Source organism: Coffea arabica, chromosome 5e, assembly GCF_036785885.1.
Source record: "Coffea arabica cultivar ET-39 chromosome 5e, Coffea Arabica ET-39 HiFi, whole genome shotgun sequence".
Lineage (NCBI taxonomy): Eukaryota > Viridiplantae > Streptophyta > Magnoliopsida > Gentianales > Rubiaceae > Coffea > Coffea arabica.
Window position 1 is genome coordinate 51,975,155 of NC_092318.1, and position 25,963 is coordinate 52,001,117.

The following is a 25,963-nucleotide window of genomic DNA, read 5'->3' on the forward strand; positions in this document are numbered from 1 at the left end:
CTAAAAAAAAGATCATATGTGGGTCATATGATAGATTCAAAATAAAAAATAGTTAAAAATTTAAGTTAAATCAAATTTTTATTGACTTAATTTTATAAAGAACATAAAGTGATCATTTTAAAAGTAAAAAAAAAAAATCATTTAACTAACTATGAATACATTTTGAATGATTTTCTCAAAGAATAAACAACTCTTGAAAACGAAGACCGTGAGTCAACGTACATTGGAGGACCTCCAAGAGAACTGTACAATATACCTCCTCATTTTATTACACACTGCGACGTTTCCTTTTTTTCATTACAACGGTTTGCAATATACTTTAGCTGCATATTCTTCTTTTTTTTTTTTCAATTTCTTGTGCTGAAAACGAAATAATTTCTAGTATGGAAATCTTACTTCATTTTTAGCTGCTCAGATCATTTGGATTATTTTTTCCCTTCCATTCAATTTTAAAGACTAATAAAAGTTAGACAAGCGAATATCCGAAAGGCTGAAACTCCATTCTAACATTTTATTTCAAGGGCAAAATTATGAGCTAGTTTGGTCCGATTTTGCCTTTGAAATTATGCTCACATGATAGAGGTGTGCTATTTTTAGCCAGAAAAATGAGCAAATACCAGCACTAGAACCAAACTGGCTCATAATTTATATGTTAGGGACTATTCTAACTGATTTTAAATATTAGAGACTAAAAAATTTTTTTGTGAAAATATTAGGAACCAATTTGATAAATTTTCCTTAGAACTCTTCGTCATTCTACAAAGAAATGGGGATCGAAAAGGCAAAACTGCAAAGGCTTCGCAGTATAACCTCTTTGGCTCCTAAACGGAGGACGCGGAGAAAGAATAATGTTGACATTGAACTGAAGAACTCACTGCTGTGAAACGAAACTCGTCGAAGAGGACGGGTATATTCCGGATTGATCATTCTGGGCGAGTGACGACCATCGCGAAACGACGACGTTCAGCATTTGTAAATCTGTTAGTATATTACGTCTGCACAAATTGCCCTTTTCGTCCGTAAAGTATTTACATGTTTCACTTTAATCTGTAAAGTACAAGGGCTAGTGATCTGAAAATAAAAGTAACTTATTTTTATTTCCACAGAAATGACAAAGTTTTTGTTTTTGAAATAAATCCAATTTTGATGTCATCAACAGCGTATTTCTATTGTGGTCATCGTCTCTGCTGTTCTTGATCGGAAGGGATTGTTACTACATTGATGGAAGAGTTTCCATTGACCAAAAAAAATTAGGAGTTAGTATTGGAGATTGATTGAAAGCATGTGTGTTCTATCCGTACACACTTATTTCTTGATCAATAAAAGTCCATATTGCTCAAAAAAATCAACTTTTTGATTAACGAAGAACATAGTTGTCATTTTAGAAGAAATCTACTGTAGAATTAAATTTGTGGTCTTGCATTTTAATTTGTCAAAGTATTATGCCGGAATTCAATCCTTAATGTTTGTATTATCTTCGCTCTCCTTTTAAGTGAAAAGATGGTACTACATTCAATTAGGATGGTGGTATGTTTATTTTTTCATGTAGCGCATTTACATTAGGTTTGCAGCAGTATATGCGGCTAAGCAGTTGCATTCCTACTATAGGTTTACTTCAATTTATATTTTTCCCATATTCTACTCATGACTACATTAATCAATGTCTCGAGGCCGAGTTCGACATTTTCTTGTGAACTTATATGCACTAGATTACTAATTAAACATGTAGTATTCATTTCGCATGGGGTATGATCTTCATCCAACTTGGCAAAGAATTCCTCAACTTTTTTGACCTTTTTTAATCAAAAATTGTCTAATTACCCTGTTTGACCTTTTTCTCACTCGGCTATATAGGTGAATGGTGCGTTTGATGGATTTTTTGGCACAAGGGTTTGATCATTGTTCAAATGAAATTAGTGCGACAGTTTTTGAGAGATGAGAATAACATTAAGATTCCTACCAAAAAAAAGGGCAGAATAACATTAAGACATGATCCATTAACCTCGAGTTCTGTTTGGATTAGCCTATTTTTTACAAATTATTTTTTTTTTGTGTAATCTATAATAATAATAAAAATAATTTCAAAAATAATCCAAAAAACACACATCTCAAATACAACTTACAAAAATATAAAAAAGAGTAACCCTAATAAAGTTTCACTAAACATGACTCGTTAATCAAAGTCCTTCCTCCACTATTACCACCTCCAACGTTACCCCCTCCCTCCTTCCTTCTCTTCCCTCATTTTTTTTCCTGTCTCTCTCTTTCCCCTCTCTAGCTACAACCAGATCTAATTGCAACCAGAAAGTCTCACGACCTTTGGGTCACAGCCAAAGATTGTAACTTTGACAGTAAAACAGAGGGAAGGAAGGATGAGGAAGGAAGGGAAGGGAAGGGAAGGGAAGTGTGGCAATAGCAGTGGCAATAGGGTGGAGAAGAAAGGATGGGGTGGCGGGTTGCCAATGTTTTTATATTTTTAAAAAAATATATCCCAATAAAATTTGAAATTTTAAAAACACACCAACAAACAATCCTGATGAAATTTTTTTATATACAATATTACAATGTAGTATTTCAAAAATACCTCCAAAGATATCTAATCTATAATGAGTCTCAATTTCATTGTGCATAAAATTACCCTTAACTAATTCATAGTTCATACCTAGGGATAGCAATGACGCAAGAGTAGGCTGGGACAACCCTCCTCCGACCTCCACTTTGTCACTCATAAGTTTCTTTGGGTCTCTTGCTCTAATCCTGCTACTCTCACCGCTATCCCACCTCTCGTTCCCCCACCCATTATCTTCATGGGTGCCTCTGCCTCGCCCAGCCTACTATTTTTTGTTTTTACATTTGACTTACGCTCTGTTTGGATGAGAGTGTTTTTCAAAAACTAGTTTTTCAAATACAATAAAATTTTTTAAAAAGTACTCTAAAAGGTAATCTAAAAATTAGTTTAAATTTTAAAAAATATCTCAAAATATATTTTAGAAACTCTTCTACTCTTAAATATCCCAAAATATTTTTCTGAAAATATCCCAAAATATAATTTAAAAATTCTGCTACAGCAAAATTTTTTAAAAATAGCTAATCCATGTATAACACTAATAATGAATTTGTTAATTCTTCTTTTGAATTTTTAATAAAAAATTAACAACAAATAAAGTTTAGAAATCATTTTGATATTATGAATTTGTTTCTTTATATTTGATATTATGTAAAATCTAAATCAATTATCATTATATTTTTCAAAAAAAAAGGAAGGCAAACTAATGTAATGAGATTATCATTTAACCACAAAAGATTAACAGACATAATTATTTTATTTTATCATAACAAAATTTCATGTTACGTGTATATAATTATATTGTATTTTGTATTTTATATTTATGTATATATTATTAAAAATTTAAGCAAGGGTTCAGGCAGAGAGTAGAGCAAGAATATCCTCTCCCATCCTTGCCTCGTTTAAAAGCGATGGGAGTTTTTCCTACCCTAACTCTGCATTTTCTCCCGCCCCATCGTGAGCCTCGGTTACCATTTCTATGCGAAGCATATACTTGAAATCTGACAAGGTGCGCAATTCTTTCCTAAGTTTCATGTTCATTACATCTTGAACTGATTCTTTGTTTTCGAAAGGCACCATTATTAGATCTTGAATTGTTTGGTTGTTTCGAAGAACTAGTTTTCATAATCTACCTTTAAAGCTCTTACTAACAGCCTAAATGCTTTGATATATGTAGGAATTTGCTTTTAATAAAAATTCAACACGATAAGCCTAATAAATCACTAGAAAAATAGAAGGCTATAAAAAATACGTTAATAATGCAACTAATTGTTAGTTATTGGTCTAATATAGAATGCAAAGTTGAGTACTTCACTTTGATTGCTTCTATTATTTATGATTTCAATAATCGGTGAATACACTAATAACAAAAATTATAGAGGTTGGATTGGATGATAAAGCGGGAGGAATTGGAAATAGGGGTCCTACTTTAAAAAAACAAAGAATATATATACCCTATTTTCGCCCTATTTCTCTTGAAGGAAGAATATATATACCTAACAAGTAACATCTATCATTTCTATCATTTTTCATTAGTTACCGGTTATTTACCACACCAAATTTACCTCGTCTTTATACAAGTACCATGTGGCCCCATAATTTTCACCTTTTGTGGTTAAAGCCACAAGTTACTGGTGCTAGTATCATATTTCTCGTCAGCACCGGCCACATGGTTCTCATCTATTGGAGGACGACACCCCCAGCTCGAACTCCTCACAAGAATTACGCGTGGACCCTACTTCTGACTTCTTTACCACCGGTCCACCAGAGCCAATTACACGTACGAGATAGCAAAACTCCACCAACGACCAACGAGTCCAATCGCACGTGCTAGACTCCAAAACTTTTACAAATAAATAAAAAAAATAACAAATAAGTCAAGCACAAAATCGAATCCCAATTGTTCATCCCTTCTTTTCTCCTTCTCCGGTTAATCACGATTGGTATTGAACGGTGGTCATCTGATCGGACGGCTATAGTGGACGAGGGAGGGGAGACGGAAAGGATCGCCGCCGCCGCCGCTGCCCCCGACGTCGTCGTTTCTTCGCTTTCTCCTCTCTCGCTCTCTTTTTCCGGTTCCACAAATTTGATTTGTGCGAGAAAATTTTTAGTTTCTATCTGTTTTATTAAATATCAAAGCAGTTGGTCACCATGAACGAGAAGGCTAACGTCTCGAAGGAGCTTAATGCCAGGCATCGGAAGGTATTAGCTTTATTCAGCTTTTTATTGAACTTTAGGAAATTGATCTCTTGCCTTCTATCGTAATTCGGCTTGATCTCTGATAACGCCAGCTGTTGAGTGTTGAGAAACTAATGTGTTTTTTATAACTTTTGTTAATGCGATCGGGATGGCTCAAATCTGAATTGTGGGATGTTTTTTACGTGCTTGAAATTTGTTTAGGACGGTTAATCATGAACTGATAAAATATATGAATCTCACGCTTTTTTAGTCATATAAGTAACTATTAACTGGGTGAAGCAAAGCTTTTTAGGTTTAAATGCTTAGAATCTTGAATGAAGATATGAAATTTATATTAATTCTGTAATTTGATCTTGTTAGTTTTGAACAGGATTAGTTTGCGGATGGAGATCAAGGATTGAGCTCAAAATATGGTCTGGGAGCTTTTACATTCTTCAGATTTAGTGCACATTTTAGGTGGACTAAAGGTCGTGGAAAGTGGGTTAATTGGTTTGTAAAAGGTCCGCAGTTCCTTCAGGAAATTAATGCCTGTTGTAGTCAGGACTGTGGGTGGCTGGACTTAGGTTATATGCTTAGTAAGCTATATGAAGAAGTGTGTATTGCTTGAGTGTTTGGTTATGTTCATTTAAACACTTCAAATGTCAAATCATGTATTTCTAGATATCTTCACTTGGATTTTTTGTGAATTTATTAGATGTCCAGTTGAGTAGTTTGCCAAAAAAAAAAAAAAGGCTCAATTCGTTTGTGTTTCTACATTTCAATGGGATGATGTGATTGTGGTTGTTAATAGTCATAATTTGTAAAATCTGTCCAAATTCAACTTGGTCTTTTATATAGTCTCCTCCCTCCTGCTAATGTAATCCTTTTTTCGCCATTCTGTGTAATTTATACTCTCCATTTTATAAAATTTATGCTGTTCTTATCTGCAGATTCTGGAAGGGCTACTCAAATTGCCAGAGAACAGGGAATGTGCAGATTGTAAAACCAAGTAAGTTCCTAGAGTGTTTCTCTATTTTGGCATTTTATTTTTATGGAGATAAAAGGTAAAGGGGTTGAACAACAAATTAATAGCTCTCAATGGATATCAGAATTAAAAAGAGTTAATTTTAGAAGTCATTAATTCGTGTAAAGCTGTAATCTTAACTTATTTTCTTTTTATTATTGAAATGCAGGGGCCCTCGATGGGCTAGTGTGAATTTAGGCATCTTTATATGCATGCAATGTTCTGGAATCCACAGAAGTCTTGGAGTGCACATATCCAAGGTGAATAGTTGTTCCTTAATTATGTAACTTGCTGGTGAGTGGAATTTGACAAGCATTTGCTAGTCACTTGACTGGGACAGTTCAAACAATGTACAATACTTGTGTGATACATCTGAGAGACTTCCAAAAAGAACCTTTTGATAGGAATATCAGGATTAAATATTGTTGTGCCTGACAAAATATGTGCTCAACTCCTTAGCTGATAATGAGTTTGTTGATAGCACAGCCTCATTAGTGGACCTGTTCAAATCATCTACTATTAAGTTTGTCTCATGTGCTACAATGCAAATTGACAGAGTTGCATATGTACTTAATTGCCAATTTTTTTTTCCTCGTCCGTCTTGTGTCTGAGTTCTAGCTCATCGCCTTCACATTTTTTGTACGGTGTTTTTTGTGTCAATATTCTTGAATTTTTTTCTGCTGTCAAAATTGTTATTCTTTTCAAATGGAAAGTGACCATCTGGGTTCAAGTAAGTTAGGCATTGTTTTATGAACTGTGTTTTGATTTCTTTTCAGTTCACAATGATGGATCTTTCTTGAATGGCTAATTGTTCTAGGGGCCAAAGCAATCATATTGCAGTTCACTTTTTTTTTGTGGGTAGAAGTTGGATAGGATATGTATTACTATCTTGTTTCTAGATGTAATTGTTTCACTAAAATTTGCAGTTATAGAGATTTGTAAGCTATACACCTAAGATAAGTTTGTTTTTTAAACTGATTAAATCTGTTTTCTGAGTACGTATGGGCTGATTACTCCAAATAATATACTTCTGTGCTTTGCTTTGAACCCTTTATGGCCAATTAACACCATGGGGACGATGTGAGTTTGATGTCTGAAGAAGAAATGGAAGCTGATATCCGCATCAGCAACTTGACTGTAGACCTGAATTTCATTGTTGCAACCAATATTTTACTTCTTGTTCATATAGATCAGGGTAATTTATTGAATGCATTCTGTTTTTTGCTTCATAATGCACCACTTCCTTCCGTCCTTTTTGTCAACAGATTAGTGTTTAGTGGATAGACATCATCATTTGAAATATCTTGCGACTGATGTTTCTTGGTGCTTCTGCAGGTGAGATCTGCTACCCTTGACACATGGCTTCCTGAACAAGTGGCATTTATTCAGTGTAAGATTTTCGATCTCTTATTTTTTATAGGTTTGAGAATTTCTTGATTCAAGTTGATCTGATAGTTCAAAGTCTATTACATATGAAATTGTTTTCTTTTTGTTATAGCAATGGGAAATGAGAAGTCAAATAGTTATTGGGAAGCAGAGCTACCACCAAATTATGATAGAGTTGGCATTGAGAATTTCATTCGTGCTAAGTATGTCTGGTTTAACCCCGGCAAAACTTTCCACTATTTGGAAGCATTCATCATTTCACTTATTTTGACACTTTTTCTTGAATACCTTGATTAAAGGTATGAGGAGAAGAGATGGGTTCCAAAGGATGGGAAACCAAATTCTCCTGCTAGGGGACGAGAAGACAAGCTATCAGCTCAGTGGCAAAGACCTAATGATAGAAATGTTCCTGCATACACTGGCCATTCTAGGACTTCATCTGATGAAAGGAAGAGCATTCAAACAAGCAGCACTAAAGAAAATGTTGCTGCTGGGGGAATTAGTATTCCAGTACCACCGAAAGCTCAAGAACCTGTATGTTGAATTGCAAATTATAGTTTTGATTTTTTTTTCCTTGTTATCAAATGTGATTTTATTCTTCTATATAGAGAGTTGAATAGTCTCTCTCTTATCTGATTGGGCAGGAGTGATCGTGTAATGAAATTCCTTTGGTTGATTTTTTCTTTTAACATAATGGAGTGGAAGCATTCTGATTTGCAAACCTTTAAATGATGTTTTTGTTTGCAATAACCTGCCTTAAGGTTAAGTTGAAGCTATACAAGAATGAGTGCATATTAATTATACTTATCAGAATATGGACAGTAGTAATTATTAATTTACTAGTAATAAGAGTAATATAATTTCCTAAATTTGCTGATAGTCCTAGACTGATCCCCTGTTTTTTCTAGGTTTCTGTGTGCCTTATTTTTTGTAATTTATATACAGGTTGTTCCAGCTCCAGTGCCTCAACAAGTGATTCAGAAAACAGAATCTGTTGCCTCAGAATCTGTCAAACAGGTTGCACAAGCTGCCTCACCACCTAAGGTTGACTATGCTATGGATCTTTTTAACATGCTTTCAATGGACACTCCTAGTGAAAATGGTTCAGGAGCAGCATCTGCAGATGATAATTCATGGGCTGGCTTTCAGTGTATGTATAGAAGATCATTTCCTTTTTTTTTCCTGCTTCTGCACCTTTTCTTCTTCTGGGATTACGAAATTTTGTTCTAGACGGATTGAGGTGTGGTGGTTGGATTGGTTTCCTCTAATCCTTGTTTCTATGTACAGCTGCTCAAGAAACTTCGACAGCAGAAGGAAGTGTTCCATCAAAGGTCGATGACAATAAGAAACAGTCTGCTAATGAAATTGAGGATTTATTCAAGGATACACCATCTATTGCACCTCTAATGACAGAGAAACCTGAAAAAGATGTGAAAAATGACATCATGAGCCTTTTTGATAAGGTCTGTGCCTGTTCTCTCGTAAATGTTGTTAGACTTTTCTCCTGTCAGTTCTAACAATTGCAGTGTAGTTTAAATGAGAAATGTATTAACACTTGTACCTATTGGCACCCCTATTTTTCTATGTTATTTGCAAAAACTTTGTCATTCTGATTTGGCTTTATTCTGGATAAAGTGTAATTTTGTTGCGCTATGATTTTGTTATTTCTTTTGTTGCAGTCCAATATGGTATCCCCATTTGCCTCTCATCAACAACAAATAGCAATGATGTCACAACAGCAGTCTCTTCTAATGGCAGCAGCTGCTGCTAATGCTGCTGGTGGATTGCTAAAGGTTCCTGGAAATACGCAACAAGGGCCAAATGGCATCAACTTGCTAAATCAGAATTTGGCAAGTGCAGGCTATCATCAATTTTATGGGATGATGATGCCAGGTGCTGGAAAGAATGAGCTGGAGAAATATATGCAGGTAAGATTCGCTAATTATGAATGTAATTGATTGAAGTATTGTGTTCTTATTCTTCTCTCTGTTTCTCTGCTAGAGTGGGAACTTGGGGAACGCCCAGCTGGTTGGGAGCACTGCTCAATTTCCAGCAACGAGGTATGCTATTATTGCATCATATACTTGCAATTTCTCCTTTGACAGCCCTTATTATTTTTGTGGAATAGGTGCTAAAACCTAATAGTATTTTGATGTTTAGCTGTTGACTTGTTAGGTATCCTTGGAATTTGGAAATGTATCTTCATTTGTCTATGTATCTCCTCATTTTACATATCAATTTTTGCCCCCCTGTTTTCTTCTGCAACTTAAAAAGCTTAAAACTTGCTGTGATACGTATGTTCGATGTTTTATGTGATCATATTTTCCTCACCATATTCCATTTTGTGCTTTCATCCTGCTCAAGCTGTTAAAGAACCTGCTGATTCATCTACTTTTGAGCAATTACTGATGGAACTTTGTCTCAGGAGCAAATCTGGAAATTAGACACAGATTGTCTGACTCCTACTTTTTTTTGCTATGATATTGCAGTGTCTACCCTGTGGGTCAAAGTACTTCTAGCAATGGTGTAGTGACACCTGGAGTGAGCAGGCAGACGGCATCCCCTGTTTCATCTTCTTCCACGCAGACAGCCAAAGAGTATGATTTCTCCTCTTTGACTCAAGGCTTGTTCTCAAAGCATTGATCAGCCTGTGAGAGAGAGCAACCTGCTTAGTCATAGTATACCAAACGAGACATTTACGAGAAAAGTAGTTTTCGGATGATATCTTCGATATCAGGATTGTACACTTATTTGTAGAGTAGCAGATCCGCTTTAAAGTCTTAAATGTCTTCTTCCATTTTTGTTTATACCTCGGATAATAAGCAGTTCATATTGATTGTTTTTGGAACAGTATCTGGTTCACTCCTACTGTTCTGGTTTTCGGGATGAATTGGAAATAAAATATTGCTGACTCACACTATGGATCATGGCTAATTGGTGTGACCGTACGATTTAGATCCTTGACTTGTACCTGTTTTTTTTTTATCCCGCCGGGAGTGGATCCCGCAGACTATTTCCCACCTGCAGGTACCCGTTTAATGTTGGCTATGTTGGGAGCTTGGGAGGGCAATATCGTTATTCTATCTTTGTAATCTTTCTTCGGGAATTGTCAGAAGAGAAAGGCACGGTATCTTTCATCAAGAGGGAGGTTGAAGATGAAGAGACCATAATGTCCGTGTCCGTCTCTCTGATTAGCTGGAAACCTGGGTTAGACGTAAGCAAGAGTAATCAATCATCCTGACTAGGGGTGTGTTGTATTACTCGAGCTCGACTCGAGATAAAATAACTAAGCGTCGAACTTTTAGAATTCGAGCTTGAACTTGAATTCAACTTAAATTTACGTTACTCGAGCTCGAGTTTAATTAAATCTAATCAATTCAAATTGAACTCAATCGAATCTAATCAAGTTCGATTAAACTTAATCAAGCTCACGTAATAAATATTAATGTTTTACATATAATTTTAAATAAAGGATATTATTGATATTTTATAATAATAAATATTAAAAAATTAAAAAATATATTATAAAAAACTCGATTAGGTTCGTCGAGGGTTCGAGTGCAGAATATTAAAACTCGAGCTCGACTCGCTGCTTCTATCAAGCAACTCGTCGATCTGCTGACCGAGTAGCTTGCGAACTCGAGTCAAGCTATTCAATCTAGCATCAGTCCTAATCTTGACGGTTCTTAAAAGGAATTATTCTGGTTAACTACATTGAACTCTTTGCAGTCTTTAAAAGACTAAAAATTTTGTCTATTTTTCTAGATTAAAAATATCAACGTCTATACAAAATCTTTAGTTCTATCATTTTGAGTTGTTATCGCATTTGAGTTAGTTATATTCCTTTTCTCCTCTTCGATGTTCCTTTTTCAAAATTTATCTATTGAAAGTTTGGGGAATTTTATTTTCACTCTATATTTTTTTTGTTATTTGTACTCCTATCATTTATTTTATCATATAGTCTAATAAATAAAAATTATATGATTAGAATGATAGTGGGAGTGTGATTAACAAAAATGGGAGTGTAAATAATAATTTTGAAAGTTATTAAATTTATAAATTCAGGAAAAGTATGCCTTTGGCTACAATGTACTTGCTTGTCACCAAAAAAAAAAAAAGAAAGAAAGAAAGAGAGAAATAAAAAGGGCCATCTTGGTATAAGACTAATTCGAGCACAAGTCAAATTCTGCAATCTACCGCTTTCATCAGATATCCCGATATCTCGATCATTCTTTGGTTGGCCGCTGCCTGCTGATAACGAGACCCTCAACCACAGACTGAAGTTTCTGAAATCGTGGCCCTCTTTCTCCCGTCGGCGGAGTTCGACCCATAGTTATACTTTCATTTTCTGCATTTCGTTTTCATCTTTTCTTTTCATTTCGGCGTTTGGTCGAATTTTAATACATAGTCACACGCATGCCTGTCACATCGATGTCAAAATATTGGAGAAGTGTTAACTGTTGTAGCTAACATGTCATGACAAAGTGATCGGGGATAGAGCTACATTTGATTATCTAAAAACATAGTTATAATTATCGGGTCCAACGTATAGGTTTTTTTTTTTGTTTAAAATTAAAGTTTGAGTGGTTTCAGTTCCGATCATCATCATAGATTAGAGTTAAAATTAAAGTTTGGGTGGTTTTACTTTCGATCATCTTCATAGATTAGAGTATATCTTTTGATTAGAGACCTACCAACACAACTTTGACATTGATGTGAAGATTCAACATCTCTTTTCGTAAGAAAGTGATCCGTTCTTACCAACTAAAACAACATGAATTAAGCTTCAATATAGTATTTATTTCAATATCATGTTTATAAGTTACACAGATTTTAAATTTTGACAAAAATGTCATCATCATTTGTAGTGATAGAGTTAAGGATCTCTGAGCAGAGAGGACAATGCTCAATGTATAGATTTGTGATAGAATTAAATCTTCAATAGGAATCGTCGTACAACCTTGTATTTAACTTGTCGCTTCATGGTTATAACTAACATCATCGTGCTTAAACTTATAAAGGTTGTTTTATAAAGTGAATTATGTTGTATTTTACATGAAGAGAGAACCTTAGAAATTTGAAGGGGAAGATGTATACAAACGTGTGAACTTTGTAAATTTCAAAGGGTCTAATATAAGAAACTTTACAAAATTATAGAGATAGATCGAGCAAACAGATGCTCTTTAGAAAACAAATTGAGGAGGAACAAGAAAGGTGTAAGAATAAAAACACTACAAAATATCAAACTTATTTCATAATTTTCTAGAACTCGAAGGGAGGAACAAATGCCCCCTCTCAACTACACTTGGCTCCGCCGCTCATCACATTATAGGCTGACCCGATTGCGAACTGTAGTAGAATCAACAACGTATGGTAGGTAAACCAAGGGGATGATTTTAGGGGAAGATAATCATATCTGTCTCAGTCTGACTAAGTTTGCACGGAACTAAAAAGGTGTACTGCATCACGTAGCTACCCCTGCAGATACACTAGTATATATTAGTCGTCTTTGCATGCATGATCAGACAAAAGCTAGTAGTATATATTGAACTTTTGTACAGCTTCGTCTAGTTATGTACGTAAATGGATACAACTTCAGTATAGATACATACAGTTTTAGTATAATTGTAAGTTTTGCAAAATTAAATAAAAAAAAATTCATCTTTAACTTCCTCTCTTTTAAGGTAGCTGTCCTTTAAATTCATTGAACATAGAAGCTTGTTGTTATTTACCTATTGCGTGCATGGATAACATAACGCGTTCTTGTGGCGAGGGTTTCGTAGAACACTATACAATGTATAGAAAGACAGGCGGTGGTTGTCAATCTTTTCTCGCAAGGACCTTTCGTACGTTTAATTAGTCTCTTATTGAAAATTTTTTGTCAACCATATCTAACTTCCTGTAGAATAATACAACATACTGAGCGCATTTTTTCAACGCCAACCCCTACAACCACCCGTGTGGAATGGTGTAGAAGAATTACGGGTCTAAAATAATCATTGGGCATTCCACTTTCCTTCACATATAATAATAAATTGTTAGAATGAAATTCTTAGAGTGCAATTATCACTTGTCTATGATGATGTCTAACCGCTTATCCAATAAAAAAAGAAATTGTCTTCTATTTTCACCCTCTCACAAAACCCCCGAAAACAAAAAAAATCCCAAAAAAGGCCACAAAAAAAAAAAAAAACGACGATTCTGACAGCCCTGTATTCATTCCCATTCTTGTCTTCGTGAAAGCGTGGTCGGTCTAAAACTGGGCTGTTGGGCACATGCAGAGCGAAAGAATACAACTTAGCAACTGTTTCAGTGTCCCACGACGGCGATCCTAGAACAGCTCCCGGTTGCAACGGTCATTTATTCTGAGTATGGCCGTTGATGATGGAATGAGCAATCATACACATTAATCAATTCACTTCTTCTGACAATCCCAGCTTTAGCCATGCATATAAAATTGGTTAGGGAACGTGAAAAGGCAATCAATTACACTCTCATAGATTCTCGAAATAGATGGGATCCCCGACTCCACGCACTCATCAAATTCTTTAACGACGGGTCACTAATAAATATTTAAAATGCTTCTACCCGCAGTTGTCAAAATCACGATGATCCTATGGTCCGGATAACTAAAATCGATCCGGATCGTATTCAGAATCACAAATCATATTAATCTACGTAGGATCGTGTAGGATCGTAGTAGGATCGGTAGGATCGTGTAAGATCGTAGGATCCTACAATTTTTTATAAATTTGTGAAATACGAGACTCTATTTTGCAAGTAAATGAAAATATTTATGGTATATTTATAATTTATCAAAGAATTATAGCCTTTAATTATAATTAACAGCTTTTGGTAGGATCTTACGCTCCTACGATTCGATTCAATGAAACTAGATCCTACATAAAATCCCGATTTTACTAACCTTGCTTCTACCACGATGGATGTAGTAGCTAGGCAAGAAAGGATTTGACTGAGTCATGCTTCGCTTTCCATCAACACATGAGAGGAGGGCTCTTCGTCCAAGAAGGACAGCGCCAAGAATGAAAAATCACCTGCTTCCTTGCCGACTTTGACAATTATTTACGCATGGTTTGCTAGTCTTATCAGTAAAGCAAGGCAGTGATAATTATGAAGCTTTTTCTTTTTCTTTAAAACAAAAAATGAGTGTCTGATTTACCTATACACATTTCCCTTGTGCTCCCAACAAAGGTCATGGTGTAAATGATACTGCTTCAATGTGTACAATCTTTAACGAAAAAGTCATACAAAAATTGCTTTATAGGATTAAAAAAATTCAAATTATTTGATACTCGAACGAGCTTTTGTATAAATTTGGTGTGCCAATTGATAAAGACAAACAAGAATACCATTTATATTTAGGGTATGTTTGGTACCCCATAGAATTGGGATTTAGAATTGGAATTGGAACCCCAATTCTAATTCTTGTGTTTGGATGCTGCCTTTTCCATAGAATTAGCATTGAATTCTAATTTCAAGAGGTTCCAATTCCATGAGTTGAATTCTTTATCAGACCAAAAGAATTCTAATTCCAATTCCACGTCTAAACCCTCAAAAACGGGTCTACACGCGGATCCAACATGGGTAAAAAATTAAAATCGGGTCAAGTTCACTCGCGTCCCTTCTCTATCTAATTAACCGCTTTTCCTCAGCACAATTGCTCTGATGTCCACTGCCGCTTCCACCTCAACCCTAACATTTTGCCTCTTCCACCACCGTCTCCCCCATTGCCCTTTGCTCCGAGTGCTCTGCTCTGCTCCGCTCTGCTGTTGCCTTTTGGCCTTTGGGGGAACTTACAGCTTGCTAGTTGCCTCTGGTGGATTTCAATCTTTTTCTTTGCTTCTCCTTTCTGGTGGCTTCAAGGATAAGCGATTTGGATCTTGGGCTTCTGGTTTTCTCACAGTAAGTTCAAATGTTGTGCCTTTTCTTCTGTTTCGATGTGATTCTCGGGTTTTTTTAGCGTTTTAGTGATTTTGCTGGCATTAATGTTTTATGGGTTGTTTCTAATTTAGCTACTTGTTGTAGGTTTTTGTAATTCTGGACTAAATTTATGACCTTTACTTGCTGTGGATATTTTAAAAACAAAAGGTGAAAATGCTATACAGTAGAAAATTTCAACGGCAAGATCCCTCTTTTCAGTTTGTTTGAGCTATCCCCAATAACAAGACAGAAACGAAACCATATCCATTTTATCTTTCATATCCATTTCTGTTCAGGTGGACTTGTTCAAGTTTTGTTTGGCTCATTTCTTGTCTTGTTCATCAGATATCTAATGACAAAAGAAGTTCCTTTGCACCTGTTTCTCTGGCTCAGTATATCTGATGCTGTCTTCCATATAAACAAAATTTTGTTTTTGACTTCTTGAAAGTTGGGGTAAGATGCAACTTTTGTAAATAAATTAATGGTTCTCCTGAGTTTAGGCTTCTTTTTTAGTTTCTATATACTTTGTGTGCACATGTATTTTGAAGCAGTAATAAATAGATTGTTTGAAAGTTATGAATGATTTGCAATTCGTAAAGCGCCGCTACAAGATCTGTGATGGAATCCACTAATGGCCGTTTAGCCAAACAGTGGTTTACTATGTGATTGGTGTAAACTACATTTTGCTTTATGCTCAAAAGCTTTCATTGTACCAGACATTAGGCCCACCTCTTTTGGCTTTGCTTCTGAACCTCTGTTAAGATTCACTTTAGCATTTCATTTGATTGGTTACACATCACGAATTTCTCATCGCAGAGACACACTTTTTTACTGCAAAATGGAAATAAAGTGTTATGAGAAATGGTTATAGTTATACTGTGAGGCAGTAAGATGGCTGATCAAAATGCTTATGAATTTATTCTCATGTATGAGCTGGAAGAGAAACAAATATGTGTTGTTATCCTAACACAGAGTAATTACTTCTGCAGGCCATTAGCTTTAGCAGCGTCTCATATCCCTCTGGCATGGTGAAATTTGGTTTTGTCTTCTTAATTTCGAGTGACAAATATGGGAAGCTACTTTTTGTAACAATTTCACTCTGACTCGGATGCAAATGAGATATGATACTGAATAATGTTGTTTCTGTATCAAGCTATTCCAGGGCTCAGCAGACCACAGGGCCTGTGTGAACTAGGTGTTACCTTTATGTTATGTATGCCAGCAGGCTTTGTAAACTCGTATGGAATTGGGATAATATGTCATTATGATGCTGTCTCATGTGTAAATGGAAGAGACAATTAATAATAATAATAATAAAATGTTGCTCTGTGCCTTTTTTATTCTAATTTATTGTCATTCATCCAATTAAATGGTTTTTGACAATTCAGAAAGAAAATTAAAATGGATGTCACTGTTTCACCAATACTACATGTGGTTGCAGTTGTTTACTGTGAGCATTTTTAATACACTAATTAGCCAAAATCATTCCTAGCCTTGAAATTTGATAGGAACTTATTCGGACTTAATTTAATATTAGAATGGCCATTTATTGAAGAATAGTAGCAATGTATAATTGTGCTTATCTCTCTCTCTCTCTCTCTATTTTGCTAAAGTCACTTTGTTTGCATATTCATCTATTGGAATTTCTTGTAAGATACAAAACTCAAATTTTTATAATAGGCACAAGCTATGACTTTCCTTCCCAATTAATATCATAGAGTAGGCTTTTGATTTTCTAAAATTTAAAGTTCTTAGCTTTATAAAAAGTATCAAGGTTTTAACTTGATAAATATTAATTACTTTTTAAGTTAGAATATATAGTTATTTTTTATTTAATATAATTTAATTAAGAAGAAAAGAAACAAGAATAATATTTTTTTTGAAGAAAAGTAACTAATTTTTTTTCTTTAAAGCTTGAGTAACAATTAGCTAAATGCAAGAAAAAATAAATTATTAAAGGTACAAATTGGTTTTTTCCTTAAAGCTTTAGTAACAATTAGCTAAATGTTAAAAAAATATTATATAGTAAAGGAAAAAGAAAAATTTTCTGTAAGCAAATGTTTCATGAAAACAATTCTAATTCCTAATGAATTATTCTCTCATGCAAACAAAGAATTTGGAATTCCAAACAAATTCCATATCAATTCTATGCATTTTCCAAACGAAAGAATTGCAATGATTTGGAATTATAATTCATAGAATTCCAATTCTATAGAATTTCAATTCCAATTCAATTCCAATTCTGCAGAACCAAACGCACCCTTAGTGTTTGTTGAACTTTTACATTTTGGTTAGACTTTACTTGAGTAACACATAATTTCAAACACATTCTTTAGAATAAACACATAATTTTAAACATTAACTCGTTAGAGTTGATCATTCATACTTCATGGGCCCTGGACCATAATAGCCACCCAACAACCCAACCCAATCCAACGCTTCGACTTCAACCGTTTATAATGTAGAAAATAAGCCATCTTTTAATTTATTTATAGTACTACTATCAAGTATATCGCTTAATACACAATTTTTCGATGCAAGAACCCAACCCAAGGCAATAATTAAGCTTCTACTTCAACGGTTCATAGTTCTTTTAATTTATTTACGTGGCTTGACCAATTATCAACTGAAATATATCGTTTAGTATATATGATTTTCCAATTGATAAAATATGGAACCGTATAAGCATTATCAACTATATGGTTTGGTATATGATTTTCCGGTTCAAAGTACGCATGTTCCAAAGTCAAATATTGTACTACGCCATAATTAGCCCAAATATCAAATCAGAAAAAAATAATAGTAGTAATTCCAAAAAAATGATTTTTTGCCATCTATAAAAGCGTCTCCCCAGGCCCAGACTAACGTTCTTTTTTATAGTTTCCCTGCTCCGCTCCAGAAAAGAAATTATACTTGTAGTAGTACTACTGCTATCCTATACCATTCTCTCTCTCCAAGTCTCAAATGTCGATCCTCTTCCCAGAAGCCTCAAACAACTTCATACTCTCGCTCAAACTCGTCTTGATATCCACCACCGTTTTATCAGCTGCGGTTGCCCTGAAGCTCTCCGCACCGGCTATCACAGAGTTCGCCGTCACCGAAGTTCCTTCCTTGTACCACGGCGTCGTTTCCTGGCTGAAGCCTCCCTACCTCTACCTCGTCATCAACTGCATCATCATCACCATTGTTGCTTCCTCGAAGCTCCAGTCTGCAGCAAAGCTCCACCATGACGTCACTCCACCCTTGCCGACTCATCCCCAACTTCAACCGACGCCGTTTCAGGTCGCTTATTATCAGCCTCAGCCTCAGCCAGTGCCTTTGGTTGTGCCTCATCTTCAGCCGCACGAGTTTGCCGATGTCGACCGGCTGGCTGAGGCTGCTGGTACAGCCAGTGTTAGGGCGCCGCCGGAGGTTTATGAGCGGGCTAACGATACCATTAGTAGTATCAGTAATATAAACAGCAATTACTACGAAAATAAGCAGGTTTTGGTGGATGATAATGGAAAGGAGGAGTTTGTTGGTGTGAGTGAGGTGGCGGAATTGAGTAATGGTGGTTATGGAGACGAATCTAATTATGCAGATGTATCAAAGCCTTCGTGGTCATCCACATCAACATCTCCGGGGATAAGTAGGACGGATTCACTGGAGCTTTCGTTATACTCGAACGAGAAGCCGCCGGTTTCGGCTAGATTCGGCCACCGACGAACGGCGAAAGCCAGTCCTGATCAAGGTACTTCATTCGTCTTCACTTTTTCTTTTTCCTCTTTTAGGTATCAAGCTCACCGTGACACATGCAAACTTGTTCCGGAAAATGTTTCGATTTAGTGGTCCTGATAATTGTAAATTTGTAATTTGAGCTTCACAGTCCGGATTGAATATTTTCACTCATTTGTTCGTGGTTCTGAACTTCTGATTACCATTTGAAGTTACGGGAGATTTTTTTTTTTTTTTTCAAAAAAAAAGGCTGATAACGGTACTATGCCGGAGAAGTGTCTGGTTTTTACTAGCCGTTGGATCAGATGGTGCTTTTAGCTTTGAAAGAAAAGATGTTACCCAATTTGAATTTATGATTGTGCTTTTAGCTAGTTTTAGTTAGCTAGAAGGATTGTGATTGGTTAAGACTCTGAGACAGAGACACCCAAGACGTACGAAAGTTGAAATGACAAGAGTGTCCCCCTGAGATCGGTGAGTAATTGAGCCATCGGTGAACAAAAAATGAGCGTTTTACCGTCACGAAATGATAAGGCCCAAGACTAGACTAGACTAGACTAGACTAGGATAGTCGTCCGAATCACCTCCTATATCGTTTTTTTTATTATTGTCCTCATCTATCCATTGGCTTAATTGCAGCCCACACCCCGCCGCCGACTTTTAGTCCATTTCTATTATATGATTTCTAATTTTTTTGGGCTGCAGCTACTCCTGATTCAGTGTTTGATGTTCTCATGAGCTTCAACAAAATATGGTAGTAGTCGGTGGTCAACGATGTAAAATTTGCGTGACGTTTGGTTTTCAATTCAGGTGGGAAAGCGGCGCTGGGGGTGTCGAAGCCCAAGAGGCAGGAGACGCTGGAGAGCACGTGGAAGACTATAACGGAGGGGCGTGCGATGCCGTTGACGCGGCACTTGCGCAAATCTGACACGTGGGAGACGCACGGTGGTCGGCACCACCATAACCAAGCCCCACAAAATCCGAGGATGATCAAATCCGAAACCTTCGCTGACCGCCGCAAAACTGACGCAAGTACTGGCGGCGGCAGCAGCAGCAACAACTCGCTGCTGAGTCCCTCACCCGGTTCTGGCAAACTCAAACGGGAAGCCTCCCTGAGTCAGGACGAGTTGAACCGACGGGTGGAGGCCTTTATTAAGAAGTTCAATGAGGAAATGCGGTTGCAGAGGCAGGAGTCTTTGAATCAATACATGGAAATGATCAATCGAGGGGCACATTAGTACATTCAGGGAGGAGTTTCGAATTACTGCTGTTTTATTTTTTATGTTCGTTTGTCAATTTGTTAAATGCACATAGAGAAACTCTCTCTTCGAAAGTTAAGTGGATGGAAAAATTCTTTTTCGTCGAGGCATTTTGTCGCTGCCCTCCTCCATTTTTTTCCCTCACCTTTAGCCCCAGAATTTAGGAAGAAGAAAGAGATGCTACCGATAGAATTTTTCCTTCATACATTGTGATGTCATTGCTGGAGACGGAGAAAGAAAACATAAACAGATTATTATGGTACTCCATTTTTGTGATCACATTCCCTTAGACGAGCAATCGAAATTTTTGTGGCTGGTAGTCTGGAAAACAATTGACAGTGACGGAATCTATCAGAATTGGGTGTGAATGAAGTGACATAATGCTTGGTAGCTTGTAGTTCACAATGCCAAGTACTATATCTTAATGATGCAAGGATTTAACGACTTCTTGGATCTGAATCCTGAGCGAGTAAATGTGTATCAGGAGTGGGCATTAAAGAGTTACATTACATGGGGCTGCGCATCACCGATGTTGACAGTGATGTGCTTAATGGACCTTATCTGCTGAGTTCTAACTCCGTCTTCATTCTTATCTCTTACGCCATTAACTGAATGGAAACCATCATCTCAAGATACCGATTCCATAAAGTCGTGAAATTTAGTTAGTAGGCATTCAAGTACTACTTGAAAGTTGGTACAGAAACTGCTGCTTTCCTGTCTAATATTTTTTTCCCCCTCCTTTCAGCTGATTCTGTGCATTTCAATGTACGTTGCAGTATTTTACACAATATCTAACTCCATGTTTTATATGTTTATACAGTTCAGTACCTATCAGAAACCTTAACCTTTCACACAACTGCTTCTGATCTATAGCTTACTTCTTGTGCTTTCACATGGTTGAAAAAAAAGCAGCTCTAAAAGTATCAGCATTTTGCTTCGAGTGCCAGTTGAATCCTACATTGCCATTGAAGTAGCTGGGAATAGCCTATCTAAGAGGGTATAAACACCTCCACCTAAAAGCAGAGCACCACTGCAAAGCAAAATAATCAAACTTAAATATAGACTAGAAGCAAGCAATGCTAAGGAGCATGAATGCAATGATGCAGGAAGTGACACAGCCGCACGGTACGTGAACTTTTTAAGAGAAGTACTAGTCCAGTCTACCGTTTTAAATTCACTACAGGAACACTATGGGGTTTTTTCTCTTGGACAGATCATGAGCATCAGAAGACAAAGATACAGATAGATAAAGCTTAAGTGTTATGAATACAACTACATGTCAAGTAGCATTCACTCTCAAGTGATTACCTCATTGGGTTAATCCACGCTGAAAACTTGCGAAAAGAAAGCAAACTCTGCGGACATTCAAGGGATAGAAAAATTAATTCTCAAATCAAGAGAGTAAATGACTAGAACAAATTGCTGTCAGGTAGGCAGTGGAAGGTGAATGGCAATGAGTCCATAAAACATATCCCTCCAGTGATAGCTAAGCTTTTACAACTCGATCAACAACTGATATAACTAGTTAGCAAAAAAAAGCCTACCTGCAATGCTCCAGCAAAAGAAGCAGCAAGAAGCAGAGGAGTAACATAGCCAGTTGTATAAGCAAGAAGTAAACTGCCCCCAACTACTGGATCCTGCATAAATTTTTTAATTGAAAAAAGGAAAAGAAAAGAAAAGAATTTACCTGATCAGTTTGAACTAAGCGTAAACCATAATACCGTAACTCTAAACAAATAAATACACCAAAAGTGGTAAAACATTTAAACTTTGTCCCCAGTGCAGTTCAAAACTCCTTGATGATAAATTGGTCGCAAGCAGAGCTCATGCCCAAGGTGATATGAACCATTTACAAGTTCCATCTATTGAAAGATGATACCCAGCAGGACTATATACTGTAACAGGAATGTGCCTTGGTGACTTGTTCCTGTTCACTTAGTCTTCACTTTTTCCCCCCATTGTGCTTTTATTTTTCATTTTATTTCATGGGAAGGTTTTTGGTTTTTTTTTTTTTCTTTTTTTGGGGGGGGGGGGGGGACAAGTCTGTGTCTTAAACCAGAAATTCCTGCCTAATTTATCCACAAAACATATGCAGCATATAAGAATTTTATGCAAATTGAATTACCCTGGAAGCAGCAACATATCCGAGCAAGGTGGCCAGGACAGGTGTACTGCAAGGTGATGCTGCTAAAGCAAATGTAAGCCCGGCCAAATATGCCTGCACACCTGCCCAGCCAAAAAAATTAAGTTGCAGTTTCAGATTTTCAATATACTATGTAAACCAGATTGATCATCTTTTGTAATTAGCTGATACTACTATCGAAATGCACATTACTTGAAGGAAAATTAGCTGCGGCAGCACGGGGATCAAAGTTGTTAAAAAATGAGGGAAGCTGAATCTCTATTATCTGCAGCATTGGCCAGGAGAATAACACCAAATGAAAAAGAATTAGCAGGACAAAATAAAAGGCAATTGTCTTAACGTTGTACTGAAATCAATTAAATTTAAAAAGAGGACAAAACATGCACAGTTGTCCATTCCTCTAAAAATTAAAGGTTAACTTATCAAAGCCCTTATCTTTGAAGACACACACATTGATCTGATTAAACGTTGTCAATAGCAAGCGACCATCAGTCTCAGGAATTTTATTTGCAGATATTTGCATGCGGAAATCAAGCAGAATAAGAGGCAGAAAAAGACCACAGCCCATGCTTGTATCTGCGAGAGGAAAGATGGAGTGGAATTGCAAATAGGTTTGAACATTTCCATTCATAACTTGCATAATATGCTTTAGGCCGTTAGTCAGACTCGAACAAAAAAGACAAGGGTATGAGATGTACAAACTTTATCCAGGATGATCACACACAGATTAAATTTCTAAAAAGACCAGATTCAGATGCAACCAATTCCAAACCTACGCAGGCCTAACATAAAAAGTTTTTTTGAGTGGAAAAAAATTCATTCAATTTAAGATCAAGCAATTAAGGTTGGCACATTGTAGCAAGTCTGCAAAGCCACAGACTTTCGGCATCCATTGCTTATCAGCATCCCTATTCAAGAACTTTCGCTGCAGATAAAAGTACAACAGTATACTCCCAGGGTATTACAAATCTCATTTGGATCGAAAGTCCATGCAGCTGACAATTGAATTCACTCCAGTAGGTAACTTGGGGGAAAGGTTAGCAGTAACATGAATAGACAATAAAATAGCAATAGATACGTAGTTAATCACCTCTAAGAGATTAAAACCCATGACAATTGCTAGACAAGAAGCAGCCAATGGCAAGCCTTGGCCTATCTGACCATATGCTTTTCCAGCAAATGAGGCTGCTATTCCAAGCAATGCCAATGTAGTTGCCAATCCAAGGGCAAATGCAAGAGAATCCCCAACAATCTGAAGTATGCAACATAAAAGATAATAAGAGCACCAATAATTCTATACGTGCAGATTTTAGTAGGCAGTTTAAACGAAATTCAGTCACTCCAAACAGCCAGCCAGCCATACATGTGACTTTTTTCAACAAGAAAATTTGGATGTCAAATCATCATTTGAACATTTGTCTAAGCTATAATTCACACCAGAAGATCTGGCGATTTCAGAATGAAAAAGCAAATGAGATCAATTGGTAGCTTACTGCTGCTCTGCTTCTTCCTGAACCATAAGCCCCTGAATAATTTCCAGTAAAGACAAATGGCATCATTAGATGAAGTCTTAAGAACAACGAAATCAAGAGATTTTGGGACTTAGTCTCTAACCAATATAACCAAGAGTCAGTGGCAAAACACTGAGTGTACAAGGAGAAAGGCTGGTTACGAGTCCGGCACCAAAAATGACAGCCAAACTGTATGTAACAAAGCGCTAAACATTCAGTCACTTCAGAACTTAACCCTCTTCCAGACTGAGGGATCCAACAATATGAATACATGCCTAGTAAAACTGAGGGCAGACAACTGGTCTAGAACAGCTTCATTTGCTTGTTGTCCAGCCGAATATAAAAGGCTTCCAAACCAATCTGTAATGTTTCCATCAGCCAAAACAAAAAGAGAAGTAGGCGCCTCCTGATACCAAAGAGATGGCAAAACCTCGTAAATATACATCATAAAGCTTATTCGTGAAAGTACACTAACAAGACATGATTCACTGAATATATGGTACCATGAAACTTTCATTGCTCAAAGCATTCGCAGCTTGGGAAGTGACCAAATTTGCTGCTAGAAACATTACAGAATGAATCAAAATGATGTAATCAGTTTACAGAAGAAACTTATGCATTGATAATAAGTTAAACAGGCCTAGTATTTTAAGAAGAAGACCACAAACTTCATTACATAAAGATTGGCAACAAAAAATTAAACTTCAAAATTAACCATATTTTCCATTTGAATGGACTCTTAACTGTTTCAACGGGGACCTACGTAGAATTTGGCAACATCATGTAGTGAAAGATGCCAGAAGGCTAGGTCATTTCAGAATACTAGTTAAAAGTGCAGGATACTAAGAGCAGAGAACTCTATGAGGAGCGGGACAACAATTTAATGAAAGTTATGAAATACAACAGATAAATGAGATTTTAAAACAAGGTAGACTCGTCCACAAGTAACACCTAGGACTAATTATTTCACAAGATATAGTAGTATCACACGATACCTTGCTGAAACAAGCATTAACTCCATCTAAATTTACCTCACCTTCGATTGGAATTTCAGCCCCTCTGAAAAAAGATTTACGAACCAGAGAATCACATGTTATATTTTGATGTGGATTGTCATTCCAACTCCAAGCTCCAATTTTTATTTAAAGGCATCCAATTTGGTTGATATAGTTAAGATATCAGCAAAGCTCAAACCAAACCATCGCAATGTGTTTAACGTCACATTCAGACCCATACACAAAACCAAAAAGGAATCTCAACCGGCCAACAACCAAATAGCTAATTAAAACAACTAAGCTGTAAAAAAAAAGTACTAAAAAGAAGTAAAGAATGAAGGGTCCGATACCTGTAACAAATGTAGTGAGTTTAAGTTTGTCAGTGGCGCCCACTTCACTCGTACATTTCATTGGCATTTCGCTATGATTCTTATAGTTCCCTTTCAAGAAAAAGAAATCATGGAAAGAAGCATGTGGACAGTATTAAGTACATATTATAGACTGACGGCACAATCAGAGTTTCGAGTAACTAAACTTGAGTTGCCGAAATTGTGCCATATCCCAGTTGAATTTTGTGGATAACTCGAAAAGGGATAGAGAAACATACAAAAAGATGTTCTATATGAAGGTGAGACGCCTATAAATGTGGCTTACCATGAGAAAGAATTGATCTTTGTGGATACTTTGAAGCGACGATGTAATGAAGCCGCTGGCAAATCATGCCATTTATGGTTGATAAATTCATTTGTGTTAAGCTTCAAGAGGACACAAAAGGGAACCCAGAAACAGGAAAAGGATGCAGTCTTGGGCAGAGAACTTTTTTTTTGGGGGGGGGGGGGGGGTGAAGGAATTATGAGGACGAGGGTGTGGGAGTAGGAGAAAGTGAAGCAGCCTTCAAGTTTTGGAGTTTACCAGGTGGAGGAGGACCAAAGTCAGAATTACAAGCTTGATATTTTTGTGTTGTTTTTGGCGTGAAAGGAAAGGCGTTGATACAATTGTTGTTATGCCGTTACTGTTAAGTGGCTCACTGCCACCGGGAAAGATATCTTTTTCTCATATTTTAGTACATTTTCAGTCTAGAAGATGGTACATTTGACCTGACAATGAGATGATAAAGGGCAATTGATTTTACATTTTTCATGTAAATTGAAAATGTTGAATTTTCTTCGTGTAAAATTTCTTTTACAAATGGAACCAAAATGCTATAAGCGAAAAGCATGGCCAACCATGAAGGTTTTCAGCAGGCTTC

General features: G+C 36.4%; 3 protein-coding genes and 1 long non-coding RNA gene across 6 annotated transcripts; 3 read left to right on the plus strand and 1 right to left on the minus strand.

Annotated features, from left to right (window-relative positions):
* The first annotated feature begins 4,391 nt into the window (after positions 1-4,391).
* On the plus strand, positions 4,392-10,069 carry LOC140004056 (ADP-ribosylation factor GTPase-activating protein AGD5-like). 2 transcript variants are annotated; one of them, XM_072049221.1, is made up of 12 exons: positions 4,630-4,768; positions 5,136-5,178; positions 5,695-5,753; positions 5,938-6,028; positions 7,104-7,158; positions 7,267-7,357; positions 7,454-7,688; positions 8,100-8,304; positions 8,442-8,617; positions 8,834-9,082; positions 9,156-9,214; positions 9,644-10,069. In XM_072049221.1, the coding sequence occupies exons 2-12, from the start codon at positions 5,176-5,178 to the stop codon at positions 9,795-9,797; spliced, it is 1,377 nt and encodes a 458-aa protein (XP_071905322.1). In that variant the 5' UTR covers positions 4,630-4,768; positions 5,136-5,175; the 3' UTR covers positions 9,798-10,069. The 2 variants fall into 2 exon arrangements, with proteins under 2 accessions (XP_071905321.1, XP_071905322.1); XM_072049220.1 differs by lacking the exon at positions 5,136-5,178 and having other exon boundaries at positions 4,392-4,768.
* Positions 10,070-14,539: 4,470 nt separating this feature from the next.
* Positions 14,540-16,441, plus strand: LOC113688576 (uncharacterized). Its single transcript, XR_011814539.1, has 2 exons — positions 14,540-15,077; positions 16,085-16,441. It is a non-coding gene; the product is annotated as an uncharacterized lncRNA (long non-coding RNA).
* A 1,518-nt stretch (positions 16,442-17,959) lies between these two features.
* Positions 17,960-20,175, plus strand: LOC140006741 (uncharacterized). Its single transcript, XM_072049222.1, has 2 exons — positions 17,960-18,825; positions 19,617-20,175. Exons 1-2 carry the CDS (start codon positions 18,060-18,062, stop codon positions 20,042-20,044), a joined length of 1,194 nt encoding a protein of 397 aa, XP_071905323.1. The 5' UTR covers positions 17,960-18,059; the 3' UTR covers positions 20,045-20,175.
* A 529-nt stretch (positions 20,176-20,704) lies between these two features.
* On the minus strand, positions 20,705-25,687 carry LOC113688043 (cytochrome c-type biogenesis ccda-like chloroplastic protein 2). Of its 2 annotated transcripts, none has more exons than XM_027205642.2 (12): positions 25,369-25,667; positions 25,065-25,154; positions 24,223-24,275; positions 23,995-24,125; positions 23,823-23,908; positions 23,702-23,733; positions 23,299-23,460; positions 22,401-22,473; positions 22,191-22,291; positions 21,610-21,702; positions 21,374-21,420; positions 20,705-21,095 (listed from the first exon to the last, which is right to left on the minus strand). In XM_027205642.2, exons 1-12 carry the CDS (start codon positions 25,457-25,459, stop codon positions 21,020-21,022), a joined length of 1,035 nt encoding a protein of 344 aa, XP_027061443.1. In that variant the 5' UTR covers positions 25,460-25,667; the 3' UTR covers positions 20,705-21,019. The 2 variants fall into 2 exon arrangements, with proteins under 2 accessions (XP_027061443.1, XP_027061442.1); XM_027205641.2 differs by having other exon boundaries at positions 20,844-21,095; positions 24,223-24,278; positions 25,369-25,687.
* Positions 25,688-25,963: the final 276 nt, after the last annotated feature.

Bases quoted from the DNA above. Each gene is read 5' to 3' on its own strand.
- LOC140004056 (XM_072049220.1), top strand. From the start codon at position 4,718: ATGAACGAGAAGGCTAACGTCTCGAAGGAGCTTAATGCCAGGCATCGG. The intron at 7,358-7,453 runs GTATGTCTGGTT...CCTTGATTAAAG, and splicing joins GAGAATTTCATTCGTGCTAA to GTATGAGGAGAAGAGATGGG. The intron at 9,083-9,155 runs GTAAGATTCGCT...TTTCTCTGCTAG, and splicing joins AGCTGGAGAAATATATGCAG to AGTGGGAACTTGGGGAACGC.
- LOC140006741 (XM_072049222.1), top strand. From the start codon at position 18,060: ATGTCGATCCTCTTCCCAGAAGCCTCAAACAACTTCATACTCTCGCTC. The intron at 18,826-19,616 runs GTACTTCATTCG...TTTTCAATTCAG, and splicing joins GAAAGCCAGTCCTGATCAAG to GTGGGAAAGCGGCGCTGGGG.
- LOC113688043 (XM_027205641.2), bottom strand. From the start codon at position 25,459: ATGAATTTATCAACCATAAATGGCATGATTTGCCAGCGGCTTCATTAC. The intron at 23,734-23,822 runs GTTAGAGACTAA...GAAATTATTCAG, and splicing joins ACTGACTCTTGGTTATATTG to GGGCTTATGGTTCAGGAAGA. The intron at 23,461-23,701 runs GTAAGCTACCAA...TGCATACTTCAG, and splicing joins CAGGAAGAAGCAGAGCAGCA to ATTGTTGGGGATTCTCTTGC.